The sequence below is a fragment of the Desmodus rotundus genome, chromosome 7 (genome assembly GCF_022682495.2).
Source record: "Desmodus rotundus isolate HL8 chromosome 7, HLdesRot8A.1, whole genome shotgun sequence".
NCBI lineage: Eukaryota > Metazoa > Chordata > Mammalia > Chiroptera > Phyllostomidae > Desmodus > Desmodus rotundus.
Genome location: NC_071393.1, coordinates 126,234,398 through 126,257,363, shown reverse-complemented (window position 1 = coordinate 126,257,363; position 22,966 = coordinate 126,234,398). Strand labels below are relative to the sequence as shown.

The following is a 22,966-nucleotide window of genomic DNA, read 5'->3' as shown; positions in this document are numbered from 1 at the left end:
AGCAGACAGAAGAGGTCCAGGGTCAATGACTAGTGCACGTCTGAGACCCGCAAGAGGACTCCACAGCCTGGTCCTCGCTCCCTCACTCCCAGTGGATCCATCCCAACCTTCCCCCGCCTCCCCAATCATCGTCCTGCTGGTGCTTTTCTGGAGAAGGTTCTCCAGGTCCCGGTATAACTTTGAAGAAAAACTGCAAACTGTCTGGTACACAGGGGACGCTCAATAAATATTTATTGGTTGGCTGAGTGATGCACCCTAACGCTGTATTTTGTGCCTCTGGAACTTGCCTAGGACAGTGAACTAATGCCATGTTATGGACCCCAGGGCCCAAGGTTAGTCCAACTCGTTTTGCCACAGAGGGGCTGGAGTCTTAGATGATATGGTATTTAGAGCTTCATTACTCAGAAGAACCCAGGAGAGAGCTTCAGGGTCAGATTCACTGGTCAGGGACCAGATGAGCTCACTTGGGTTTGAATCTCCATGTTGTGACCTTGGGCATGTTCCTTTATCTCTCTGAGCTTTGGTCTTCTCACCTGTAAAATGGGACCAGTTAAAGCTTCCTCAGAGGAAAGGTGCAGGGAAGATGAGAGAAGCATGGGAAGGTGAGGGGCACATTCGATAAATGCCAGGCTTACATCCCTGTCCTTGGAGGATTCAGGAGAGGGTATCTTTCTCTGTGGACACCTCTGACTTGGGGGCAGGTGAAAACGTGGCATTGCAGTGGCTGGCTGGAGCCCTCCTTTCCCTGAGCAGTTAAGGAGAGGGCAGAGTAAGGCTCTGGAGGCTTTCCCAGGAACGCACAAGCAGTTCCCTGGGGGTTTGGGAGCAGAATTTGCATACACACAGATGTCTTTGGTGGTATGGCTGGAAAAGCAGAACCTCCTGGCTTGTCTCATTTCCATGTCTCAACCATCCCCTCAGCCTTCTAGTAGAGAAAAGCAAAGTGTGGAAACAGAGTCCCAGAGAAGCTGTCGCTGGAGTGCCCGGGGACTCTGGGCCTGCCCAAAGGGCTGAGGACTCAGGTGGCACTGTCAGATGGGGACCAGTTTTTTCCGCACTGGGGGTCTACAGAGAACTCCGGGCTGCAGTCCAGCAGCCTGTAGGGTCAGTGACAAAGCACTTACCAACCCTCCCCAGAGATGACAGGGGACCTCTGTGGATCTTTCCCTGCAAGAGCTGGATGTGACTGTGGGAAACAGACGACGAGAAAGATGCTGCTGACACAGGGCTCCTCAGCAGCTTCCAGGTGGCCCACTGTGGCACACAGTTCAGAGCACAGCTCCCAGTGCGGGGGTGCACAGCCACAGCAAGCAGGCCCTGGAATGAGCTGGGCAGTCGCTTCCCTTTCGTGAGTGAAGGCAATGACAATCTCACCCCGCGTCCTGGCAGTAGACAGTAAACTCCACGAAGGCAAGGTCCATCCCTGGCTTGTCCTTTGCCATGTCGCCAGCGCCTAGTGCAGCGATGGCACATAGAAGGGGTTCAAGGTATGTGTGGGACGGACAGTGAACCAAACGACTTCCTCTCCAGCGCTGCTTTATGCCATTCATGCCTTCATTTAGCGGCTATTTCTTGAGCACGTACTACATGTAAGGCTCCGTTGTTAGGCACCCAAAGTAATTTCTAAACATTGTTCATATTGGTACTTCCAGTGGCCCATTCAGGACCATCTCAGCCCACTGGGTTCTTCTGGAGACTGATGTCCCACGGCAAGCCCTGTGGAGCTTCAGGTGGGGACAGTGAGAGTGAGGGGAGGGAGAATGTGCCAGGGTTAGCCTCTTTCCAAAAGTCTGGAGGTCCTTCGCAGCTGTACCTGCTGGGTCCTCGGACTCTTGGACTCCCGGACTCCCGGGGCCGCTGCTTCCCGGAGCCAGGTCTTGGCAACTCTGCTTTCCTCTGGGGCCACGTCTCTCTCCAAGCCTCCTTCCCAGCCTCCGAACAGCGGCCTCAGCTGAGCTGCTGGTAGCTGGGGAAGGGACAGGGCTGCGCCTGGGGAGCGAGCTTCCCCGGGCAGGGAGAGCGACGATGATACTGAACGGTCCCAGAACAAAAGGCTCATGGCTGGCACAGGTCTCTCCCGAGTGCGCTGGGGACGAAGGTTCGGAGCGCAGGCTGGAGAACCCGGCGCAGGGGGGACTGGAGTGAAAATATGAAATGAGCAAAGAAGGGGGATGCGCCCAGGGTGGGAACGGTAACAAGAAGTGACCCGAGGCAGAGGTCTGCGGCAGGGCCACCGTGGCTCTCCCTCCGCCTCCTGCAGCGCCTTCCAGGCAGCCAAGCGTGTCTCCGGCTGCAACTCCACAGAGCGCGCCGGCTGCCTCCACGCCCGCCCGCGGAGCCAGTAAGTAGCTGCGCGCCTGTCGCCCCCGCCCTGCCCCACCGCGCCTTCCCGGCTGCTGCTTCCCGCCGCCCGTCACTGCACTACTGCGGGCACAGCCCTGGCCAAGCATCTCAGCCGCCGGAGCTCTCCTGTCGTGGCGTGGCGTCTGCAGCGCAAAGTGGGGAGGGTCGCTCTGGCTGCGCGCTCCCCGAGTGCCGCGCCACCCCTACGTCCAATGGCTTTCGGGGGGTGGAGAGTGGGGGGCGTTGCCGCGGGCGAGGAACCACCGCTGGGGTGGGGCGTGTGCTCTCTGCGCCGTGGAGCCAGGCTGACGTGCCCGCCGGAGCGCGTGCCCGTGCCCGGGCGAGTGTGTGCGAGTGTGTGTGTGTGTGCAGGAGTGTGTGCGCACACGCCTTCTGGGGCTGGAGTGACACTGCAGTGGGCTTCTCCCTCGCGCAGGCCCTCCGGCTGCTCAGCCCCCAACCTGCTGGAACCCCATTTGGGAAGCTTGGCTCCTTCATCTTCCTGAACCTCCCTCTGCACCCTCCCCTCGTGGATCTCACTTTTCCTTCTACCCAGGGGGCTGCTGCCGGCCACCCCTCAACCGGTGCTAACACCCCAGCCGTCTCCAATTCTCTCCCAAGCCCGTATTTTCCACTTGCCTTTCTCCGAGGCTCCTCCGCGAGCCGGCCCAGGGCTCCCCCGGCCTCGGAAATTGTTTTGTTGGGCTGCTGTAGCGAGACTCGTAAAGCTTGAGGACTTTGATTCTTTTCGTTTCCTCCCTATCCGGACAACGGAGCAATGAAATTTCCAATCGAGACTCCAAGAAAACAGGTGAACTGGGATCCTAAAGGTTGGTATTTCCCACTTCTGGCCGCCCTCGCCCAGCCTCCACCTCCCGCGCGCGCGCGCTTTCCTGAGTGGAAGCACCCTTGCTCCCGGCAGCATGTGTCCTGAGGCAGAAAAATGCGCCTGGGAGGAGGGCGGAGGCAGCGTGGGTTCCAAACCCGGAGAGTGCCTGTCATTATCATACAGTCATTGTCCCTCCTGGATTGTTTCAACATCTATTTAAAGATACGCCAAGCTGGCTGGCTGTTTGGCTTGCAATTGCACCAAGTGTCAGGGTTTGCTTTTGACTTTGTGAGTGCAACACTGGGTATGTGTGTGTCCTTTGTTTCCAGTGATCTTTGTCTCTTGGGCAGATGGGTGGGGTGCCCCCTCCCCGAACCTGGGGCTGCGCCTCCTGCCTAGGGTATCCTCAATGGGAAATGTTTCCTGGCAGCCAAGTGAGGCTCAGATTTGCAGCAACCATCCCTGGAGGTGGCCCTGCTTGCAGGGCGTGAGTGATAATGGAGCCCACGGGGCCTTCCGAGTCTTCTCACTCAATCTTATTACCAAACCACGCAGCTAGTTGGGCTCTGATCTGAGGAGAAGGAGGAGGGGAGAGTGGAGTGTGCACAGGGTGGGGCTGGAAGGGCTGGAGAGGGGGCAGCCCAAGCAGTAGTGTCATTTACAAGCTCTTAAGATTGTTGGACTGTTTCCTCCACACCAGCCACTAAGTCAGATTTGTGTGGCCACTCTGTCCGTAATTAACATAAAGATGTTAAGGCTCCTCCTGAGATCCTATGGGAACAGAATAAGTTTAAAGCTACTGCCTAGTTTTGACAAGAATGCTTTTCAGCATTCCTCTTGTCTGAAGGCTGATTATGTCTAGGACACACCTCCATGCGTGTTGGGGTTGAATTTTTTTTTATGTGTGTGTGTTTTGTGTTCTTTACAAGTGCATTCCCCCCCCCCCCCACTTTTCTCCAGACTGGAAAAGAGGAAGCCCACTCATTTGTTAAGTAAATGTTTTATGAATTGACTGGCAATTGAGGAAAGAGTAGAGTTATTGCCTATTTTCAACCGTGAGGATGTTACACCTTAAATACAACCCTCACCTTCTGTTTTGTTTCTAGATCTCTGGGAATATGGAAATGTGCCTTGGCTTAAAAAAAAATTCCCTGCAAAACATACTTATTGAATACCTACTACATACCAACCACTGTCCCAGGTACTGGAGATGCAGTGAAAATAGCACAGCCAAAAGCTCTGCCTTCTTAGAGTTCCTAGTGAGGAAGACACCGAAACCAGTTACTGCACCTCTGTGCATAGTTACAAGTTTATGAATGTCCACGAGGGAGAGCAGCGGCATTGTAAGAAAGTGTCAGCAGAGGTTGACCAGGACCAGGGGAGGCGGATGATCAGGGGAGGCAGGTGAACACTAGATCTGAGACCTGGAGGTTATGTAGGGATTCACTGAATAATGAGGAGAACTGTTCCTGAGAGGGAACAGCAAGTGCAAAGGCCCCGAGGCAGAAGGAGCATGTGTATCTGATGAACTGAAAGGAAGTTTCTATGGCTTTGAGCAGAAAGCAAGGGAGTGTGTATTTTCGTGTGGCTGGGGGATCTATAGGGTCAGACCCCAAAGCCTCATGTGCTTGCAGGGAGGGTGTGATTGTGGCATGCAGGAGGACTACCTATAGTGTTTGTCTTAAGCCACTGAAGGGTTTCAGGCTGAGGAGTGAAATGATCTGAACTCAGTTTCAAAGCAAGTGCTGTGTGGCTCTTGCGGATGTGAAGAACCCGATACCGTGGTGGCATGGACCAGGAACGGAGAAGTGGATGGAGGAGGGAGCTATGGAGGGAGGACACAAAGTCTACAGGCTGTGAGTGAAGAATCTGTGGCGGGGGAAGAATTGGGATGACTGGGACAGCATCCAGGGCAGACCAGTCTTAAGGGAAGGTGTGTGAGTTCATTCAGCCCAGGACTTGCAGAATGGAAGATGTCCCCGTGGCAGCCAAGAGGTGTGTCGAGTGGGCAATTGTCTAAAGAGTTAGGTTGGGATCTTCAAGAAACTCTGATAGGGAGGGCTGCGGGCTGCCTTTGTGAAGCTTGCCTTGGCTTTTAAAAACATGTTTCTCTATGCCCATCATTCTGTATATATTTGTGTCACAGTGATAAACGCAGATGAATCCCACGTTAGAGCCTGACACTGTGAAGTAGCATGGGGGGGGGGGCATCTATAGTTTCAACCACTGGTGCTAGAAATGAAAAGACACTAATAAAAGTCACAACATTTACTGAGCTATCATTGCGTGCCAGATGTTTTATGTACATTATTTCATACAATCATCCTCATTATAAAAATCTGATGGCACAAGTGTTATTGTCTCTACTTAACATTTGACTGCCATCAGGGTACCACTGAGCTGCCCTCCAGGAAGGTGCTGTGCCTTCATGCACAATTGTTCCTGAAGTTGGGGGTGACAATAGTCTTTCCTAGGCAAGAGTGGGGAGCAAGGGTGACATACCTCACACCCATAGAGAACTATGTGGTAGACACTGTATTGTGTTCTATGCATTAAATGCATAAATTATTAGTCAATCAGTTATTTAATTCTAAAATAATGTGGTCTTCTTTATTTAATCTTAGGAGGAAGATACTGTCCTTAGTTTATAGCTGAGGGAAGTGAGGGACAGAGAGGTTGAGTAGCTTGCCCAAGGTTATACAGATAATGATGGCGAGGTTGGACTAGAATATGGGTCCGTAAACACCCTTCAGGGTTGTCTCTTAAGTTATTGGGACTTCTGGCTCTTGCCTTGTGAGACTTCCAGAGCTCAGGGACTGGAGAAGCTTGTTAGAGGAGAAAGAGAAGAAGTGGGGGGAGGAGGAAAAAGGAAAGGGGTAGGAGAGGGAGGGGAAAGCAGATGAGGAGAGTCAAGCAGTCAGTAAATCAGCCTTTGCCACAGATTCCTTTCTCTGCTAACTCCTCCAGCCAGAGAGCATCTCTCCTTTTTCCTCTGGTGGGCCAGTCACTGGCCACTGGGTGGAGTTTTGGTCGTTGTTTGGAGGTTTGCATTTACAAGGGCCAAGTGCATTTAGCAGGACAAAGATAAAGAGGAACCTAGCATTATACCAGAAAACGAAAGGACAGTTCACATTAAACGGACTGTAGGATTTGGGTATTCACAGATTTGAAACTTCAGGTGGAGACACTCACAGATGGTGGGAGGAAGTTGTAATTATGATGTTTTGCTTATATCCCTGTTACCTGAAGGTGGACTGAGAACATAGGTTTTGATTGCTCCTGAGTGAATTAAGCAAAGCACTGTCAAGAGGTTTAGGTGCAAAAATAAGAACTAAAGGTAAAATGATTATTCTCTGGTGAGCTTTGGCCTTCCTCTTATTTGTAAAGCTAAGCCTTTAACAAATAGTTAATGTTTGTGTAGCTCATACATAAAAGTAGGTTGACGCTCTTAGCCTCCATAGCAAAACTTACATGGATTTTAAATTGCTGGGATCACTTGATGAGTTTCTGTGGAAAATTGGTATTGGCTTGTGGGCTATATGTATGTTAAGGGCTTTTAAAAACCAATAATATTAGCAAACGATGTTCCCAATATTTGAAAGAAGCAGATCAATATGGCTTAAAAAAATCTCTGAATTTGAGGGCAGAAGAATGAGCTGTAGCAGTAACTGGCTGTATGACTTTGGGCTGCTCAATTAGCCCTGTGGGGCTTCACTTCCTTCCCAAGCTCAAGGAGGGGGGGCATTGGCAAGGCCTCTTTGACCCTATCTCTTCAACTTCCCCCCTTGATCCGACCTTTGGGCCACTTGGCTTCCTCGTCTTCCTCAAATAGAACACACTTGTTCCTGCCTCAGGGCCTTTGCACTTGGACTTTCCATAGCTTGTGATGCATGTTCTCACAGCTGACTGCCTTCCGCCCTTTGCATCTCAGCTCAAATGTCAGCTCATTAGCAAAGGGCATCCCTGTCTCCTCTGAAGACCTCTTCTCTCCGTCCCCTGCCCTGTCACTTACATCACCTGTTCATTTGTCTTCCTGGCACTTGTCATGATCTGAAGCCATTTTACTTATGTGTCCTTGCTGGTGTGTGAGCTCCATGAGTAGGTAGGGACTTTCCCTGTCATATCCCCAGGTGCCCAAGAGAGTGCCTGGCACATGGAACTAACTCAACAACCTCTTGCTGAACGAATGGATGGATGGATGGTAGGATGGATGGGTGGTAGGATGGATTGGAGAGGATTTCTGAGGCTTCACGCAGGATGGAAATTCCAAGACTCCTCTAAACTATGAATGACAAAGTACAAATAAAGAGAAGGAAAGTCTATCTTTAAATAATGGAATATCAGAAAGGACACAATGCTGTCTCTTCCTTACAGGCTCCCAGCTCTCTAAAGCCTCCAGAAGACTGATCTCCTTGTCTTCTGTTCATCAGGAGTGAAAAGGCTGATTGAGCATGAAGTGGGGGAGGATAGGTGAGCTGACACAGATATGCTTGGTGTTCAATGAATAATTTGGCTCATATTGGACAATCCCATGTAACTCTTTTGAGGTATTTAAAGAAAGAAGCAAAGCTGAAGAGCTGGTGGTTTTTAAACTGCATTTTTAATGCACGCTTTAATGCAAAGTTCTGCAGAGGCCTGCACTGTATGTGCTTTCAGTTTACAGAACACTTCTACTAAATATCTCCCTTGTTCTTCATGCAGCTCTCTCTTTGTCAGCACTGGAGTTCTAGATTTCCTGTTGGCAGTAGGAAGAGTAAATGATTTATTTGGGTGTCCAAGGCTGCAAACAGACAGAGCTGGGGCCAACTGAAGCCTTTCGATGCTAATGTCCGGGGCAATTTCTCTCAAACTTTCCTCCTTTTCAGGGTCTTTGCTCAGTCCACCCTCTCCTGTTCCTTCGTATCCAAAAATGTATTCAGAGGCTTCTCTGAAAGGTTTAGGGAGAAAAAGCTCTCAGTTGATTAGTGAGTCCTTAGTCAATGGCTGTGCCCAGGAATTCAGTGGAAGACTCTGGGATCCTACTTCGCCCTTGGCTGAAACTGAGATTGCAGTATCCTGTGAATGGGGCCATGCTCAACTTTGCAAGGCTGCTTGACTGCTATCTTTATTAATGTGTTTCCAAACCCACTTGTATAGCTTAGGTTTTTTGGAAAGAAAATAATCTATTTTGATTTAATATCCAACTTTCAGGAGCTCAGCTTTCCAAATGGGATTAATAATGTGCCAAAATCACCACAATTATCCTAGAAAGTACAGAGGAAAGATGTTCCAAAGACTGCCTGAGCCAAGATTTGGACCAGGCTTCTTTTCCCGTGGTGTCTAAGAGAGCTTCATCATCCTTTGCCAGTCCCAGTGCTTTCTGGGTAGCAGCAGTAAGACTAGGTAGGTAGACTTTGTTATTTCACCCGTTTCCAGAACGTCTGTGCTTGGGCTCTGCGTTAGTCTGCTCAGACTGTCATAACAAAATGTTATATGATAGACAGGGTGACTCAAACAACAGGCAGTTCTTTCCTCACAGTTCTGGAGGCTGGAAGTCCAAGGCTGATGTCTGGTGAGGGCTCTCCTCTTGGATTACAGATGGCTACCTTCTCGCCGCGCCCTCATAGGGTGGAATGAGCATGCTTTGCTGTCTCTTCTTCTTAAAGGGCACCAGCCCTATTGATTAGCTCTCCACCCTTATGGCCTCATTTAACTTTAATTACCTCCTGACAGCCTTATTTCTGATACAGTCACATGAAGGGCTGAGGTTTCAACATGAATTTTTGGGAGACATGATTCAGTCCATAGCAACCTTTATATGAGCATCAGAAACCAGATGTATCGAACAAAACAATCTACATCTGGCCCCAAACTGGGAAACTTCAACCACAACTGAGATGCGGTATAAAGTGTATTGAACATAGGCGCAGAGCCAGGGGCCCACTGTTGGCAAGAAGAATGTTTTTTTGAGATAGTGGATTCCTTTTACTTTTAGTCTATAGAGAATTAGAGGGAAATACTGTCGAATGACGAAACAGAACGAAGCAGTTTTATTGATAAGACAATAAGGAGGTTTCAGTTTGGGTAGCTCCCTTGGCTGAAGCAGAAAGGTGCATGAAAGGGACTAGTTTCTTGCTGTACTCAGATTCTGTTCTCACGGACACCGACTGGATGCCCAGACAGGGCTAGAGTTCATTAGGGGCTCAGGCTTGGTTGCGGAAGCTACGTAAGCATGGCACTAGCGCCATGCTGATTACACCCACATGGCAGATTTCTCATGCAGGGAAGAGGAAAGATGTTCAAAGTCATCCTGCCCAGTCTTAATTCTACCCTGCTATCACTGGGATTAGCGAAAAAAAAAAAAGAAAAGAAAAAAGAAGAAGAAAATGATGAAGCTCCCTTGGACACCACTGGAAGAGAAGCCGGAACTACACCTTGGCTCAGACAGCCTTTAGAACATCTTTTTTCTTTACGGAGGTCAAAGGGACCATCCACTTTTGAGCTCTAGTCCCGGTGGTACTCTTGGTGGAAATGTTAGTGTTTTTCTATGTCCGGCTCATCATTGTTACCCAGGATGGAGAAACAAAAATCTCGTATTTACTTTCCGGAACATTTACTTGTGGTTTGCAGACAAAGTCTGAGATTCATTTCTCCCTCATGAGTGTCTGGAACTGAGTACTATGAATTGAAAATGAAGACTGACTTTCTAATCCTCTATTTAAGGCTGGTGTGTGGGGTGAGGGCCTGAACCATCGGCAAGGGAGGGGGTGGTCACTAGGGGAGTGCATCCTCTTCCTTCTCCGTTCCCAGAGCCAGGGAGAGGTGGAGGGGTGAGCATAAGGGGTTGTATGGAGGGCTAGGTGGGTAGGAGTACAGGGGATTCCAGTTTCTGCACTGCCACTAACTCTGGTTCCATTGCTTCCCTTTTTCATGGGGGACATTTTGAAGCAGAGTGGAATGGTGAGAAAAGATAGGATTCGGAGAGTTAACCACTGCCATACATAAACCATGTGATCATGGGAAATTTCCCTCCCTATTCCTCCTCTCCTTTTTCCCTCCTTCCCTCCCTTACTTCCTCTCCCCTCGTATTCCTACAAAACTCTAGTCTCAGATTCTATCTCTTGTGCAAAGGATCCTAACTTTTTAAAAAGTTCAACTCCCCAGCGTGTAGGGTGGTGGTAGTGTTTGCAGTTTAAAAAAAGATGCTTGAAGAGGCAATGCAGATTTGGCCAAGTGATGAAGAATCTGGAAGTCACCATGACTTTTGCGGAATGGGCTACCATGCCAATATTTGTAATTCTGACAGATAGCTAGCGACAATTTTACTAGCAGGAAAAATGAGTTTCTTACGTGCAAGCAGGCCCATGGGTCCCCCAAATTATAACACATCCATTAGTTTAGCAGGGTAAAGACAAAGAGTATAACTTACCAGATTTAACGTGATAGAAGCCTGGATAGTCTGATTAGAGATGCTCACTATCAAGTGTGATGTTTGACAATTGAACATTCACTCACTCTTGTCATGTGAGACAAGAAGCAGGTGCCAAATGTTTAAGAAACAATGGGGGGGGGGAAAGCTTAAGGATGTGAAAAGATTCTGTCCATGAACTTATTTTTTCTCTGCAAATTTGGGACCCTCTGTCGTTACCCATTTTAACTGTAAACAACCTGAGTCAGCTCCTGGATTCTACTGGTTGAAAATGTTGCTTTAGGCCAAAGACATTAATTTTTCACAGTGGAATTTGAGGCCATATGGGAAGTAGTTATGATAGATCTGGTTCAGCATATACATCCTTAAAATAGCCTCATGGGAGTAAGTGCATGTTATATTCATTTAACCAAGCCCCTGGGCAAGATGCCACCCTCTGCACAGCATAGGAGCTTAGAGTGGGGGGTGTCTGGGCTCCGCTGCTCTCATGGAAAAGGAGAGAGTTGAGGTATTGATTGCCAAGGTCCCTTCATGTCCTGGTAGTCTTAAATTGCCTGGGTCCCAATTCGTGCCATATCACTTACTAGCGACTGATTTGGGCAGGTAGCTTCATTTCTCTGTGACTTGGTCTCCTCATCTCTAAAGGAGAGATGTCATTTTCTACTTCCTTGGTTTGTTATATGGATTAAATAAAGCGATAGATGCAAAGCTCTCAGGAATGTCCCGGGAGCACGTTAAGGGCTCCGTGACTGGTGCCTGCAGCCTGTTGTTACCATGGTTGCAGGGGCCTCTGCTCTGTGAAGTTAGGGAAGGGTCCAGCTCCAGCCTCTTGGGAAGCATCAGGTTCAATCTCCAGGTCATTGGGGGGCGTGGCCTGCTGCAGAGAACCCCCTTCCTGGGACTATCTTGGGTTCCCAGTATTTTTATACCACATTTAAAAATCCTAGGCTATTCTGGTCAAACCAGAGGGAAATAAAAACATGGTTGGGAATCACAATTTTTGAGTCTGAGTTATTGTTCTACCAGCTTTATTAGTTATGTGAATTTGGGCAAGTCACTTAACCTTTCTGAGCCTTAGTGTTCTCTTGGGTAAAATAAAGATCACAGTTAATACCCTCACAGTTGCTGAGATGATCAAAGGAAATAATAAATGGAACAATCTTTATAAACTCTTAGGTTCTAGACCAGCATTTCCAAAAGTGTGTTCCATGGGACACAGATTAGTCTCTCAGATGCTCTGTGGGGGAAAAAAGTGGGTTCACGGTCAAGTCAGTTTGCAGAACGATGCATGCTCATTCCTTCCTGGTGAGTCTTCATGCACATTAGTTGATTATTAGGTATTTCTGTGTAACAAGTAACCCAAACACAGTGGCTTAAACCTAAGATAAACATTTATTATCTTACAATTTCTGTGGATCAGGACTTTGGAAACAGCTTAGCTGAGTTGTCGGGTAGAAGTCACTCAGTGGCTGTGGTCAGATGTTGGCAGGGACTGCTGTCATCCGATGGCTTGACTGGGACTGGGGGCTCTGCTTCTGAGGTGGCACGTTCATGTGACTTGCAAATTGCCCCTGGTTGTTGGGGAGGGGCTTCATGTCCCGCCAGTGTGGACCATTCCATGGGCTGTGTGTGTCCTCACGGCATGGTCTGCCTTCCCCCGGAGCAGACCACTCAACAGAGAGCAAGGTGGATTTGCCAATGGCTTTTGTGACGTAATCTCAGAAATCAGATTGCTGTCATTACATTTCCCCCCAGTTGTACGGAGATACAATTGACATAAACATTGTGTTTGTTTTAAGGGTACAAGGTACTGATATGATACATGCGCGTCTGTTGTGAAATGATCACCACTGTGAATCTTGTCTACACCCATCACCTTACGTACTTACGCATTTTTTTCTTGTGATGAGAACTTTTAAGATCTGTTCTCTTAACGTTTGGATGTACAATACAGTATTGTTAACTAGAGTCACCATGCTGTACATTGTATCTCCAGGACTCATTTATCTTGTAACTGCAAGTCATAGCTTGTGACCACCTTCGCCCATTTTACCCGCTGCCCACGCCCTGCCTGTGGTAACCACCAATCTGTTCTCTGTGTCTCGGAACTTGATTGTTTTAGATTCCACATGTAAGTGAGAACATACAGTGTTTGTCTTTCTTGGTCTGACTTATTTCACGGAGCGTAATGCCCTCAAGGTCCACCCATGTTGTTGCAGATGGATTTGCCTCCACATTCTTTTCATTAGATGCGAGTCCCTAAACTTAGTGTACACTTGGGGAAGGGAGGCAGAGCACGCTCACTCTGGAAGGGAGGACTGTCAAGGAATTCGAGGACATTTTAAAGTCACTGCAAGCATTTCCCCTTATTATTGAATACATACTAAGTGCCAGGCACCACGCTAGGTGCTTTATGTTTGTTATCTCCTATACTACTCTTTCTCGTCAAAACAAACAAGTGAAAGTATCATCCCTACTCTCTGAACAGGGAGACTGAGGCCTGTAGAGCTTAAACAACTTGTCTGAAGTTACCTTGTAGCCCTATACTTGCACCTGAGTGTCTGTTGTTAATGCTGGAGGTTTCACCTCTCCCTCGTACACCTCTCCTGATAATCCTGCAGTACAGGAAGCTGCTTGGTTTTATCTAACCTTGCCTTTCCCAGTTACCCACAGAGCCATGGTTCTTTGAACTCCATTGACCTCCCCAAATGCCTGCTGCTCGAAATGGTAATTTAGAAAGACAGTGAGTATGAGGATGGTTTATGTAGAATATGAATATACTGACTTGTAACAGATGCTGGCGTACCTCCCATCTAAGCAGATTATTTAATACAGAAAACATCTACTGAGCTTGTCTTGTGTGGGCACCATGCTACGTGTACATCTGTAAGAGAGTCACCCCCAAATGACCACACGATGTACTCCTTCTTCTCACTGTGAGATGAGAGGTTGAGAGTGACCCCTCCCGGACCTGCTTGTGTCACTGAGTCCCCTTCTTTGACAACTCCCTTCTTTACAGATTCGGTGGCTGAAGCCCGGCCTCCTTGGATAAAGCCAGAAGCACAGGACATCCTTCCGGCCGAGCAGCAGAAACGTCAGGGGATGGGTGTCTGCCGTGCGTCTGCGGCAGACCTCCTGCCTGTGCAGACGTGACTCAGGCACAAGTCAGAACGTAGCCGAGATGGCAGGGCCGGTGTGCCCGGGGGTGACGTCACACACACAGGCACAAGCCACCGGGAGAGCGCTGTTGGCACTCTCTGTCCCATTTCCAGTAAACATTTCTCTTTTTTTGATTACCTGGTTACTTTTCCTTCTCATTCTGGAAGAGAAAATGACTTCCAGGAAGCAGGATGCATTTGATACCTTAGAGGTTCCCGGGCTGCAAACACAGCACACATGGCTTGTTTCTGCGGCGGTTTCCTGTTCTGAGGAAAGGGTTGGAGCCTCTGTGTCCTGGGCGGAGGAGAGGGAATAGAGGGTTTTTTTTTGAGTGCCACCATGGACTTTGTTGAGTATGTCACTGTCCTCGCACATGACAGCAAAGAGAGGCCAGCCCCAGGGCAGGGGGAGAGTGGGTTGAATGAGGCTGCCTGAGCCAACTCTCATGGCGTCTGTAACCATAGTAACCAAAGGCTGAAAAATTGTGGCTATGCCATTGTACTCATTCCCCGTGTCTTTCCCCCGCCCCCAACACCATGCGACTGACTTTCAGGGTGGTTTCTACACTGGTGATTTAAGTTCCCACGGACTCTTCACTCCCTGAGGCCCCATTTTCAATTCTGGGACTTACAACTGGTTCATTGCGAGCAGGTCTAAGCCACATGCGTGTGATTTCCTTAGTGTTTCAGTTTCTACTGTGAGGAATTGGCCATACATTGTGTAGTGTACATCTTCCAGCTTTAATGGTGGCTGTGCATGATGACGGTGGCTCGTGGCACTCACTGTCTCAAATAACACCCCTACACGTACAGTCTGGTTTAGATCTCGAGTGTTTGGACATGTCATAGAGCAGAGAAAGCCAATAGGGGGCAGCAAGGAGAGCTCTGGTCTCTGGCCAGGACACCTGGAGTTTGGTACTGGCTGGCTGGTGAGGGTGCATGGTGGCATCAGGGTGAGGAGGTGGGTGGTGGCCGGATTATGCAGGTATAGTAGGCATTAAGGAGGAATTTTTTTTTTTTCTGAGAATAGTGGGAAGGCACTGAATGGTTTGAGGCAGGAAGAGGACACAGTTAGATTTGTGTTTTAAAAATTATTTAAACCACTCATAAACTAAATGATTATTTCAGCAAATGTTTATGGAGGACCTGTCATGTGTCAGGCATGGTAGGGGGGGCAGGACTCAGCTGGGGGCCTCAGTTTTCTTGTAGAAATTGGGAACTTTTGGAAAATAGGCAGGAAAATAGCTTTTCTTGACATCTTTGGTTGCAAACTTCTGGTTGCAAATGGGAGGTGTATTTTAAAGCAATGGTCCTGCATTTTCAATTTCTGTTAATTAAAGTTACCTTTTCCCTGGCTTTGTTACATGGCTCTTGATTCTGTAATAATTTACAGATCTGGAGTCAACACATCAATAATCAAAAACTATGGCGCACCCACATTTGATTGTACTTCATATGCCTTTTGGGAACATTCAGCTATGAGTCCAGCATAATGGGCCTCACAAAAATTGCCAGCATCCCCTCCAACCCCTCTGTCACTTTGTTCTGGAGTGTTGCGGATGGCATTGTGGCACTGGGGTATTTCTCCTTTGACTACTGTGGGGCCTCCTGCTAGCTGAGTAGCCTCAGCTCGGAAGGCATCCCTGGAGCCTGCATTAATGAGGGGCTATGATGCGCTGGGCCCTTTCTCTGGCAGGGCGAGAGCACAGCCTCTATAGGAGCATGAATGCCTGCTTGCCTGGCAATGATGTCTGCATTCAGACCCAGTTCTAAAGGCCGGTGGAGCTGACAGCCACAGCGGGTGGGATTAGAGGGGCCCAGCAAGCCCTGTCTACAACGGACCCACATCGCTCCTTCCCTGACTGTCAGATTGACTGAAATCTATCAGTTACGCTGTTCATCAACCTTTCATTCATCCATGTGCTTATTCCGTAAACATTTTAAACTGGGCGAGTGCCCACAGAAAGGGGGCTAGGCACTAGACATGGAAAGATCAAAAGGAACTGAGGTTTTACATGCAGAAAAATGACAGTCTAGCCACCAAGACAGGTGCATAAACGCATGTTATGATACACCATGATTGATGAGCCGATAGAGATATGGATTAAAACATCATCTCCAGAATGCATGCAGTTAAAATGCAAACATATTTCCTCTGGATAACATATGAACTCCCAATTACCCATCGATACAGCCAAATTAATCCAATTTCTACAGAGAGCTGGGCTAAGAGGGAATGGAACCTAGAGACAAAACCTGTTGAGGGGCTGGGATAAAGTGGGGAAGGGAGAAGTCAGCAGCACGAAGACAGGCTGTGGGAGGCGCCACGCAGGGAGCAGACTGAGGGCCCCGCCCCAGCTACCAGTACCATTGTGTGATGGGGATAGGTGGGGCGGAGGTGCTGCAGGGGGAAGCACGGGGCAGCAGGTGCATGCTGGAGGGGAAGGTGCATGCTGGAGGGGAAGGGCACTGAAGGCCAACTGTCTTGTGCAAATGTTTTCCAGGTGACACTGATCTCACATCAGAAACTGCAAGGGACTTTGAGCCACCTAACCCCTCTGAGGCTTCTCAAAGGGTAACCCCAGAGTCTAGAGAGGTTAAGTGACTTGCCCAAACAGCAGAGGGGACAAAGTTCATTTCTGAGGCTTTATCTGATAACTTTCATTATTCAACGTTGCCTCTCATAGTAATGCTGACAGGTGGTGTTTTTCTCTCCCCCTTCCTTTGGGAAGAATTGACAAGCTATAGCTGTACTAGAGCTCAGAGCAGGGGTGCAAACTCATTGTCACCCGGGGCCACATCAGCTTCACAGTTGCCTTCAAAAGGCCGATTGTAATTTCAACTTCTTAACTGTTAAGGAGTAGTTACATGTATACAGTCCTAAATTATTTCAGCCCTTTGAATGCAACTGTGAAGCTGATGTGGCCCCTGGTGAAAATGAGTTTGACACCCTTGGCCTAGAACATATAGGTTCTGAGATCGTTCTTGTTCTCCGTAAGTCCATAACGAGCATGGATGTGAGAATGTATTCGGCCTCTTGGAGAAGCTGTCCACTCGCCTAGTCAATGCATGTTTACCAAGTGCCTTCTTTGTGCCCCGCACTGCCTCAGGCCTGGGGGCATAGGGATGGACAGCACAGCCCCTGCCCTCCTGAAACATCCCACCTGGCCAGAGCTCAGTCTTTCTTACAGGCACTTGGGTCCACTTCCTGTGCACTTGAGAAATCTCTTTCAGACACAGTAAAGAAGTTTAAAAAAATGTGATAATAGGGAAGAAAACAAGGCCATTCTGATGTGATATTGCTCTGCCAAAAAAAAAAAAAGTTTAGTTTGATAATTTCGTAGGAAGTGAAGGTTGATCCTGTTGAAGGCAGCAGCATTCTGTTAGAAAATTTGGCAATTTCAAAGAAGGCCTCAGAACTGCCTCGATTCTATTGAAATTTTATGAAGAGGCTTTGTTAATTAGGACTGTGTGGCTTGTGTGCGGATCACTGGGACGTGCGTGACGAGAGTTTGAGTCTCCCCATTGATGATGACATGTAAATTAATGTCTGAGGAATTGCAAGAGGCCCGAATGTTAGCTACTATAATTCTCTCTCTCTCTCTCCAGCAGATGGGAACTTTCTGGTACACGGATTTCCAAAGTGTCTAAATTTAGATGTCTTCTGAATAGGGGGAAACTGGGGCTGCTGTTGGTCGGGAGCCTGGCAGTCTCTCTGCCACATCTGGGATGCTGGGGCAGACTGGGGCTGACGGTGACTCCAGGGTGCCAGCCCGTGTCACGAGGGGCTTGAGAGGCAGCAGCGGGTCGGAGTGGCTGGAGTGTCCACTAGGAATCCAGGGAGCCCGGAGAGTACTCCCTGGGGTGTGAGGCACTGTTGGGGTGAGGACACACTTTCCCCGCTATGTTGCTCAGCTGAGTGGCTGGGAGAGACTTGTGGAGCCATCCTGCCAGCAGCTACCAAAGGTTTCTGCGCTATTTTAAACCGGTCCTAGCGACTGAGGGAACCCTGCCTGGTGATGCTGAAGGCAGTGACAACGGCCATGCCACGATGGGGATGAGGGGTGTGTGATGAGAAGGTAGGCCAGAGCTTAGGTTTGTCCCCTGCTTTGCCGCCCCCAAGCCGCTGGTCTTAGGGGCTGATTTACCTCTCTGTGCCCTCTCCCGAGAACCAGAAATGATCACAGTACCAATCCCCTAGGGGTTGTGAGACTTAAATGAGACAATGTGCCCAAAGACCAGAGCACAGCGCCTGCCACGTAGGAGGCGCCTGACCAATGATGCTGATGATATTACTGGTAACATCCATTGACCGAGTGTTTGCACGAGGCACAGTCCTCAGTGCTGAACACATTAGACAGAATTTGTTCTTCGCAGCAGCCTGAGTCACTGCCTGTTCTTCCAGTCAATATCCTCACGGTTAGCCGAATTACCTACACACTCACGGACTTCAAAGAGCCTGCACATAGAGCGGGCTCCAGATCGGTTTTTAGTTTTTCTGGATGACAGCATTATTAAGATATAATTTACTTAATAGAAGATGTTCCTATCTAAAATTTACAGTTCAGTGGTTTTCACTATGTTCAGAATTATGCAACCATTACCACTTTCTGATTTCTGGAAATTTTCATCGCTTCCAAAGGAAACCCCATCCCCATTAGCAGTCAGTCATTCCCCACTCCCCCCCTCCCCCAGCCCCCTTCCCTCCCAGGCCCAGGCAATCACTAATCTACTTTTGTCTCCATGTTTATGTCTATTCTGGACATTCATTGCACATGAATGGAATCATATATGCAGTGCGACTTTTTGTGGTTGGCTTCTTTCACTTAGCATAATACGTTCAAGGTTCTCTCATGCTGTAGCCTGCATATCTATCTTGATGAATGCCTGTCACCTGAGACAGGCAGTAGTATGAGGTCCATTGTGAAGACGAGGAATTCAAAGCCGAGAGTGGGTATGTGAGCGCTCATGGCCATCCCACCTGAAAGCGCTTGAGCAGGGGTTTGCACCCAGGTCTGGGTGGCTCCAAGGCCATTCTTTTTCCTTCTCCTCGCTGGCCTCTGATTGGGCCTCTGCATCCTGCTGAGCATCATCACTAAGTAGGGGAGTGTGTCCCACAGGTGTGGATGGCCTGGGCCTCAGGCCTGGCCATCCTCATGGCTGTGGTCCCTGGAGTCGCTCCTTACAGGCCTCTGATATAGTCCATTCACTTCACGGAGGATGATATATGGTTTCATGGCCATATACCAACTAGGTAGCTTCTACCTCTTACGTTGATTAGTTTAGTTCTTCTGTCCATTCCTTAAGGGTCATACATGGACTGGGAAAGTTATAGAAATGAAAATGAAGGGAGTAATGTGCCTTCTGGGTTCAATGCCCAGCAGTCCAGTTGCTCATGGTGATGGAGGAAATGTCATCCTTCTCGCCTCGTCTGCAGGAACAGATTGTAACTGAACAGATTGTGACATGTCTGGCAGCTCCCCTCTCCCAGCCCCAGGGCTTTTCCTTAGACGGGAGATGGAATGTACATTTCCCAGTTGCCGTGATAGCACTGGGGGTGGTGGGCACCGGTGTTTGTGGAAGGGAAAGCCCTGCACCAGCTCTCGGGCAGGCATGTGTGTCATTGTTGGACGTTCATCAGGGAACAAGCTCGTCCGTGACAGTGACAGAGCCCATCCTAGGAGTGCTGGATGCCCCATGATTTCCCGTCACTGCTTCCGTCCTGCTGTTCTCCCTCATGCTATTCTAGGGAAAAGGCCCCATTTGATCACTAAAAATGTAAGTGAGCTTTCCATCCTCTACCAAAGAAGAAGGTAAATAGCTGTGTGTCCCCCAACATCTTCTAGGAACACATGAGACTAACCGTCCTTTGACTTAAAGTGAATGAGAATTGGTCTTTGGATTAGCTAATCAGCTGAAAGTACGAGAAGAGTTCAGGCATTCAGAAGCTGTGATAAGCCTGTTCTGTAGACTTCTCCTGGAAGCGGCCTCGTTCCGGTCTCGGTTTGTGAGACTTTCAGCATCAGCCCTGTATGATGCCACAGATGTGCCCATTCTTATCCCTTGGCTCTTGCACTCTGTAAAAACTGGCTGACTTCCGATGGCCAATACTTGCCTTTTTTTTTTTTTTTTTTTGCCTTTTTCTTTGCTACTCCCATGGAAGGCAGAAAGTGCAGGGGACTTAGTGCACCCCAAGAGCATCTCTCAACCAATGACTGATGGGTGATGGTGTATAAATACCCCAGCCCCCTCAGCCTGGGTGGGAGCACTCAGGAATAAGTTTGCATGGGACCCCAGTTTCCCCAGAGGGAGCACGCCCACTCTCCCACTGTGATAGCTAGAGATACTGAACCTTTTATTGGTTTTCTTGGCTGCTTTCCAATCCCTGTCTTTCTTTTCACTTCCTCCTGGTGCTTTCTTCACCTCCCAAACAACTACTGTACTCAAGTCCTTATCTTAGGATCAGCTTTTGGGGGAACCCACCTTAGACATATGGCAAAGCTTTATCTTTCTCTCGCTTCTCTGCCTGATTCCTCAGCCAGCCAGCTTTGAGTGAGAGGATAGGGTACCTTGCCCCCGGATGCTTCCCAGGCAGGCTAATGGCTCCCAGGGGATAGAGTCTTCAGTTAATCAGCAGCTTTCTCCCCAGGACATTTTCAGCACAGATCCTGCTGCTGGTGAGTAATCCATAAAGCATGAAAAGAGAGGTTAAAGCTTGATGAGACTCATCTCAGCCTCATCAAACCATTGTTTCCATAATTCCCCTTCTGAGAAGATGGCAAAATAAAGTACAGTTGATTCTTGTTATTTGTGGTAATTGTTCTGTGAAGCAGTTGCAATTACTGAATTAGCAAATGCTGAACTATTGCTTCTAGGGGAGTTACCGGGGTAGGTTCCCGCAAGACTTAGGTTCCCGCAAGCCTTCGGTCCCCAAGTCTCCCTCAACTGATCATTGCATAACCTTGTTCTCTGGGTGTTTCTGTTTCATGTAGAGTGTTATTTAATGTTTAGTGCTGATTCTTTAACATTGAACTCGCAGCCACAGCACTGTAACTCAAGCCTGATGGCACGTACCTAGTATGTGTATTTTCTCTGTAAGGTGTCACAACCTTGACTCAGGAACGCTAGACAGAACTTCAGCTCTACGCTGGAGTGCAGTTTTAAACAGCGAAATGACCAAAAAAAGCACAAAACCGTGAAAAACATGGCACTAAATAGTCTATGAAGAGGACACTTACAGTACGAGAGCCCACAAGAGAAGTCATGTTCGGGAACATGAGTGCTGAATGACTCAGTTTTTTTGCTGCTGTGCACACGTGTGCAAATGTCTGAAAAAGCATCATGAGTCTTGATTTTGGGGGTATGAATACATTTTAGAAGGAGGAGAATTTGCAAATCTGGAATGCGCGAATAATATGGGTTGATTCTTTACCCCAGCGCAGTGGGACTCTATTTCCATTCAGCATGTTTGTTAAACACATGTGCCAGGCTCTGAGATGGATTCTGAGATGATAATTAAGTGCTCTCTGCCCTTAAGGAGTTTTCATTCTGATGGCCCGGGAATTCAAATGACACAAGACAGGATATGTCCTCCAGAAGAGAGATAAACAATTCTATGTGCGTGTGGAGGAGGGGATTGAGAGCACAAGTCAGGATGGACTTGACAGTGGTTGGGGAGTTTTGAGAGATATTTCATACATCCTTGAAAAAAAGGAAGCAACTGGTAACAACAACCTCATTCCCCCCACTCCCCCTCAGCCCCTCATGTCTGCCAGACTACCTGTATCTATACTCACTGTCCTCCTGTCTGTCTGTGGTCCTCCCTATGTGCTCACAGCCCTGAGTACCTGCCAAGCATATTTCTCCAGATTTGCACATCCACCTGCCTCCTTCATGTGTCCACTCACATGTCTAATGGCCCTTCAAACTCCAAAGACTGAAACAGGACTGTGGGCTTCCCATCCCTAACCTGCTCCTCCCTGATATTTCCTCACCTCAGTAAACGACACCACCATCTATACAATGGCTGAAACGAAAACCTAGGCAGGATGCATGAGTCTTTCCTTCCATACCCCCTGCCATTTCACAATCATTTCTCAGCAGGTCACGTCAAATATGAGTCTAAAACACATCCAGGATCTGTTAGTTTCTGTCCCTTTCTGCCCCCGCCACTCTGGTGTGATGCATTGTCTTGGCTGGATGGCTGACACGGGCTATTTGTTGGTATTGGTCCCTACTTCTGCTCCTGCTCTCTCTAATCTGTTCCCACAGAGCAGCCAAAATGATCCTTTAAAAGTGTAAATCATTTCCTGTCATGCTCACAGAGTAGAATTCTCGAATAGTGTCCCTTTCCACTTGGCATTAACTTCAAGCTTCCGTCGCTGCCCGCAAAGCCCTGTGATGGCTGTTGCTGACTTCCTCCCCAGACCTCATCTACAGTCTAGCCTTCTCTAGACTTATCTTGTCCCTTGAATAAGCCAAGCCCCTTCTTAGCCGAGGGCCTTTGGATTGCTGGACCTGCCTTCTCCTCCTGGGATGCTCTTGCTCGGACCTTCATGGGACTGGCTCCTACTCACCTCTGAAATCCCAGCCCAGTGTCACCTCTTCAGGGATGCTTTCCCAACCGCCCACTCAGGCAGGTCACCCTCTGTCATAGCACACTGCTATAGTTCTCTGCATTACACCCATCACTCACTGAACATGCTATTTCTACTTATTAATTCATAAGATGAAACTAAAAACATTAAAGTAAAAATACTAATGTGATATGTCTGTGAACTCAAGGGAGGAGAGAGTTTGAAGAAGGGGAATTTAACGAGCAGCTTTAAATGCTCTACAAAGGCTGAAGATAATGATGACGATGACGATGATGATGATAGTGACAACTAACAGTTCTTGTTACTGGGACCCTGGCAGAGTGCCAGGCACTTTGCATAGATTATCTTATTTAACCCTGACAGTGTCTCTGTTGGCAAGGAATGCTATCACTCCCGTTTTACAGAGGAGAACAATGAGGCTTAGGGAGCTCAGGCACAGGGCCTGACATACCGTAGCTTGCAATTAATGTTTGCTTTGTGAGTAAATAGATTTTCCCAAAGTCCTGGGGCTGGTTAATGTTGAAGTTGAGAGTGTAACCTTGCTCTGAGTGAATACAAAGTCCATGTTTGTAACCACTGGACTGTATATTTCCTCAAGTGATGATTGAAACGTTGAAATACCCTTTAACAG

The 22,966-nt window shown here is 48.3% G+C and overlaps 1 protein-coding gene across 2 annotated transcripts in view; it reads left to right on the top strand.

The window, feature by feature from the left end:
- Window positions 1-2,031: 2,031 nt before the first annotated feature.
- Window positions 2,032-22,966, top strand: part of KCNK10 (potassium two pore domain channel subfamily K member 10) — a 114,413-nt gene continuing 93,478 nt past the window's right edge. Inside the window, exon 1 of one of the 2 annotated variants that reach the window (XM_053928701.2) lies at window positions 2,032-2,341. In XM_053928701.2, the coding sequence (XP_053784676.1) occupies window position 2,341 (1 nt within the window). In that variant the 5' untranslated portion in view covers window positions 2,032-2,340. Of the gene's footprint in view, window positions 2,342-2,589; window positions 3,174-22,966 lie in introns of those variants that run through there. The other variant, XM_024568014.4, reaches the window with a different exon arrangement.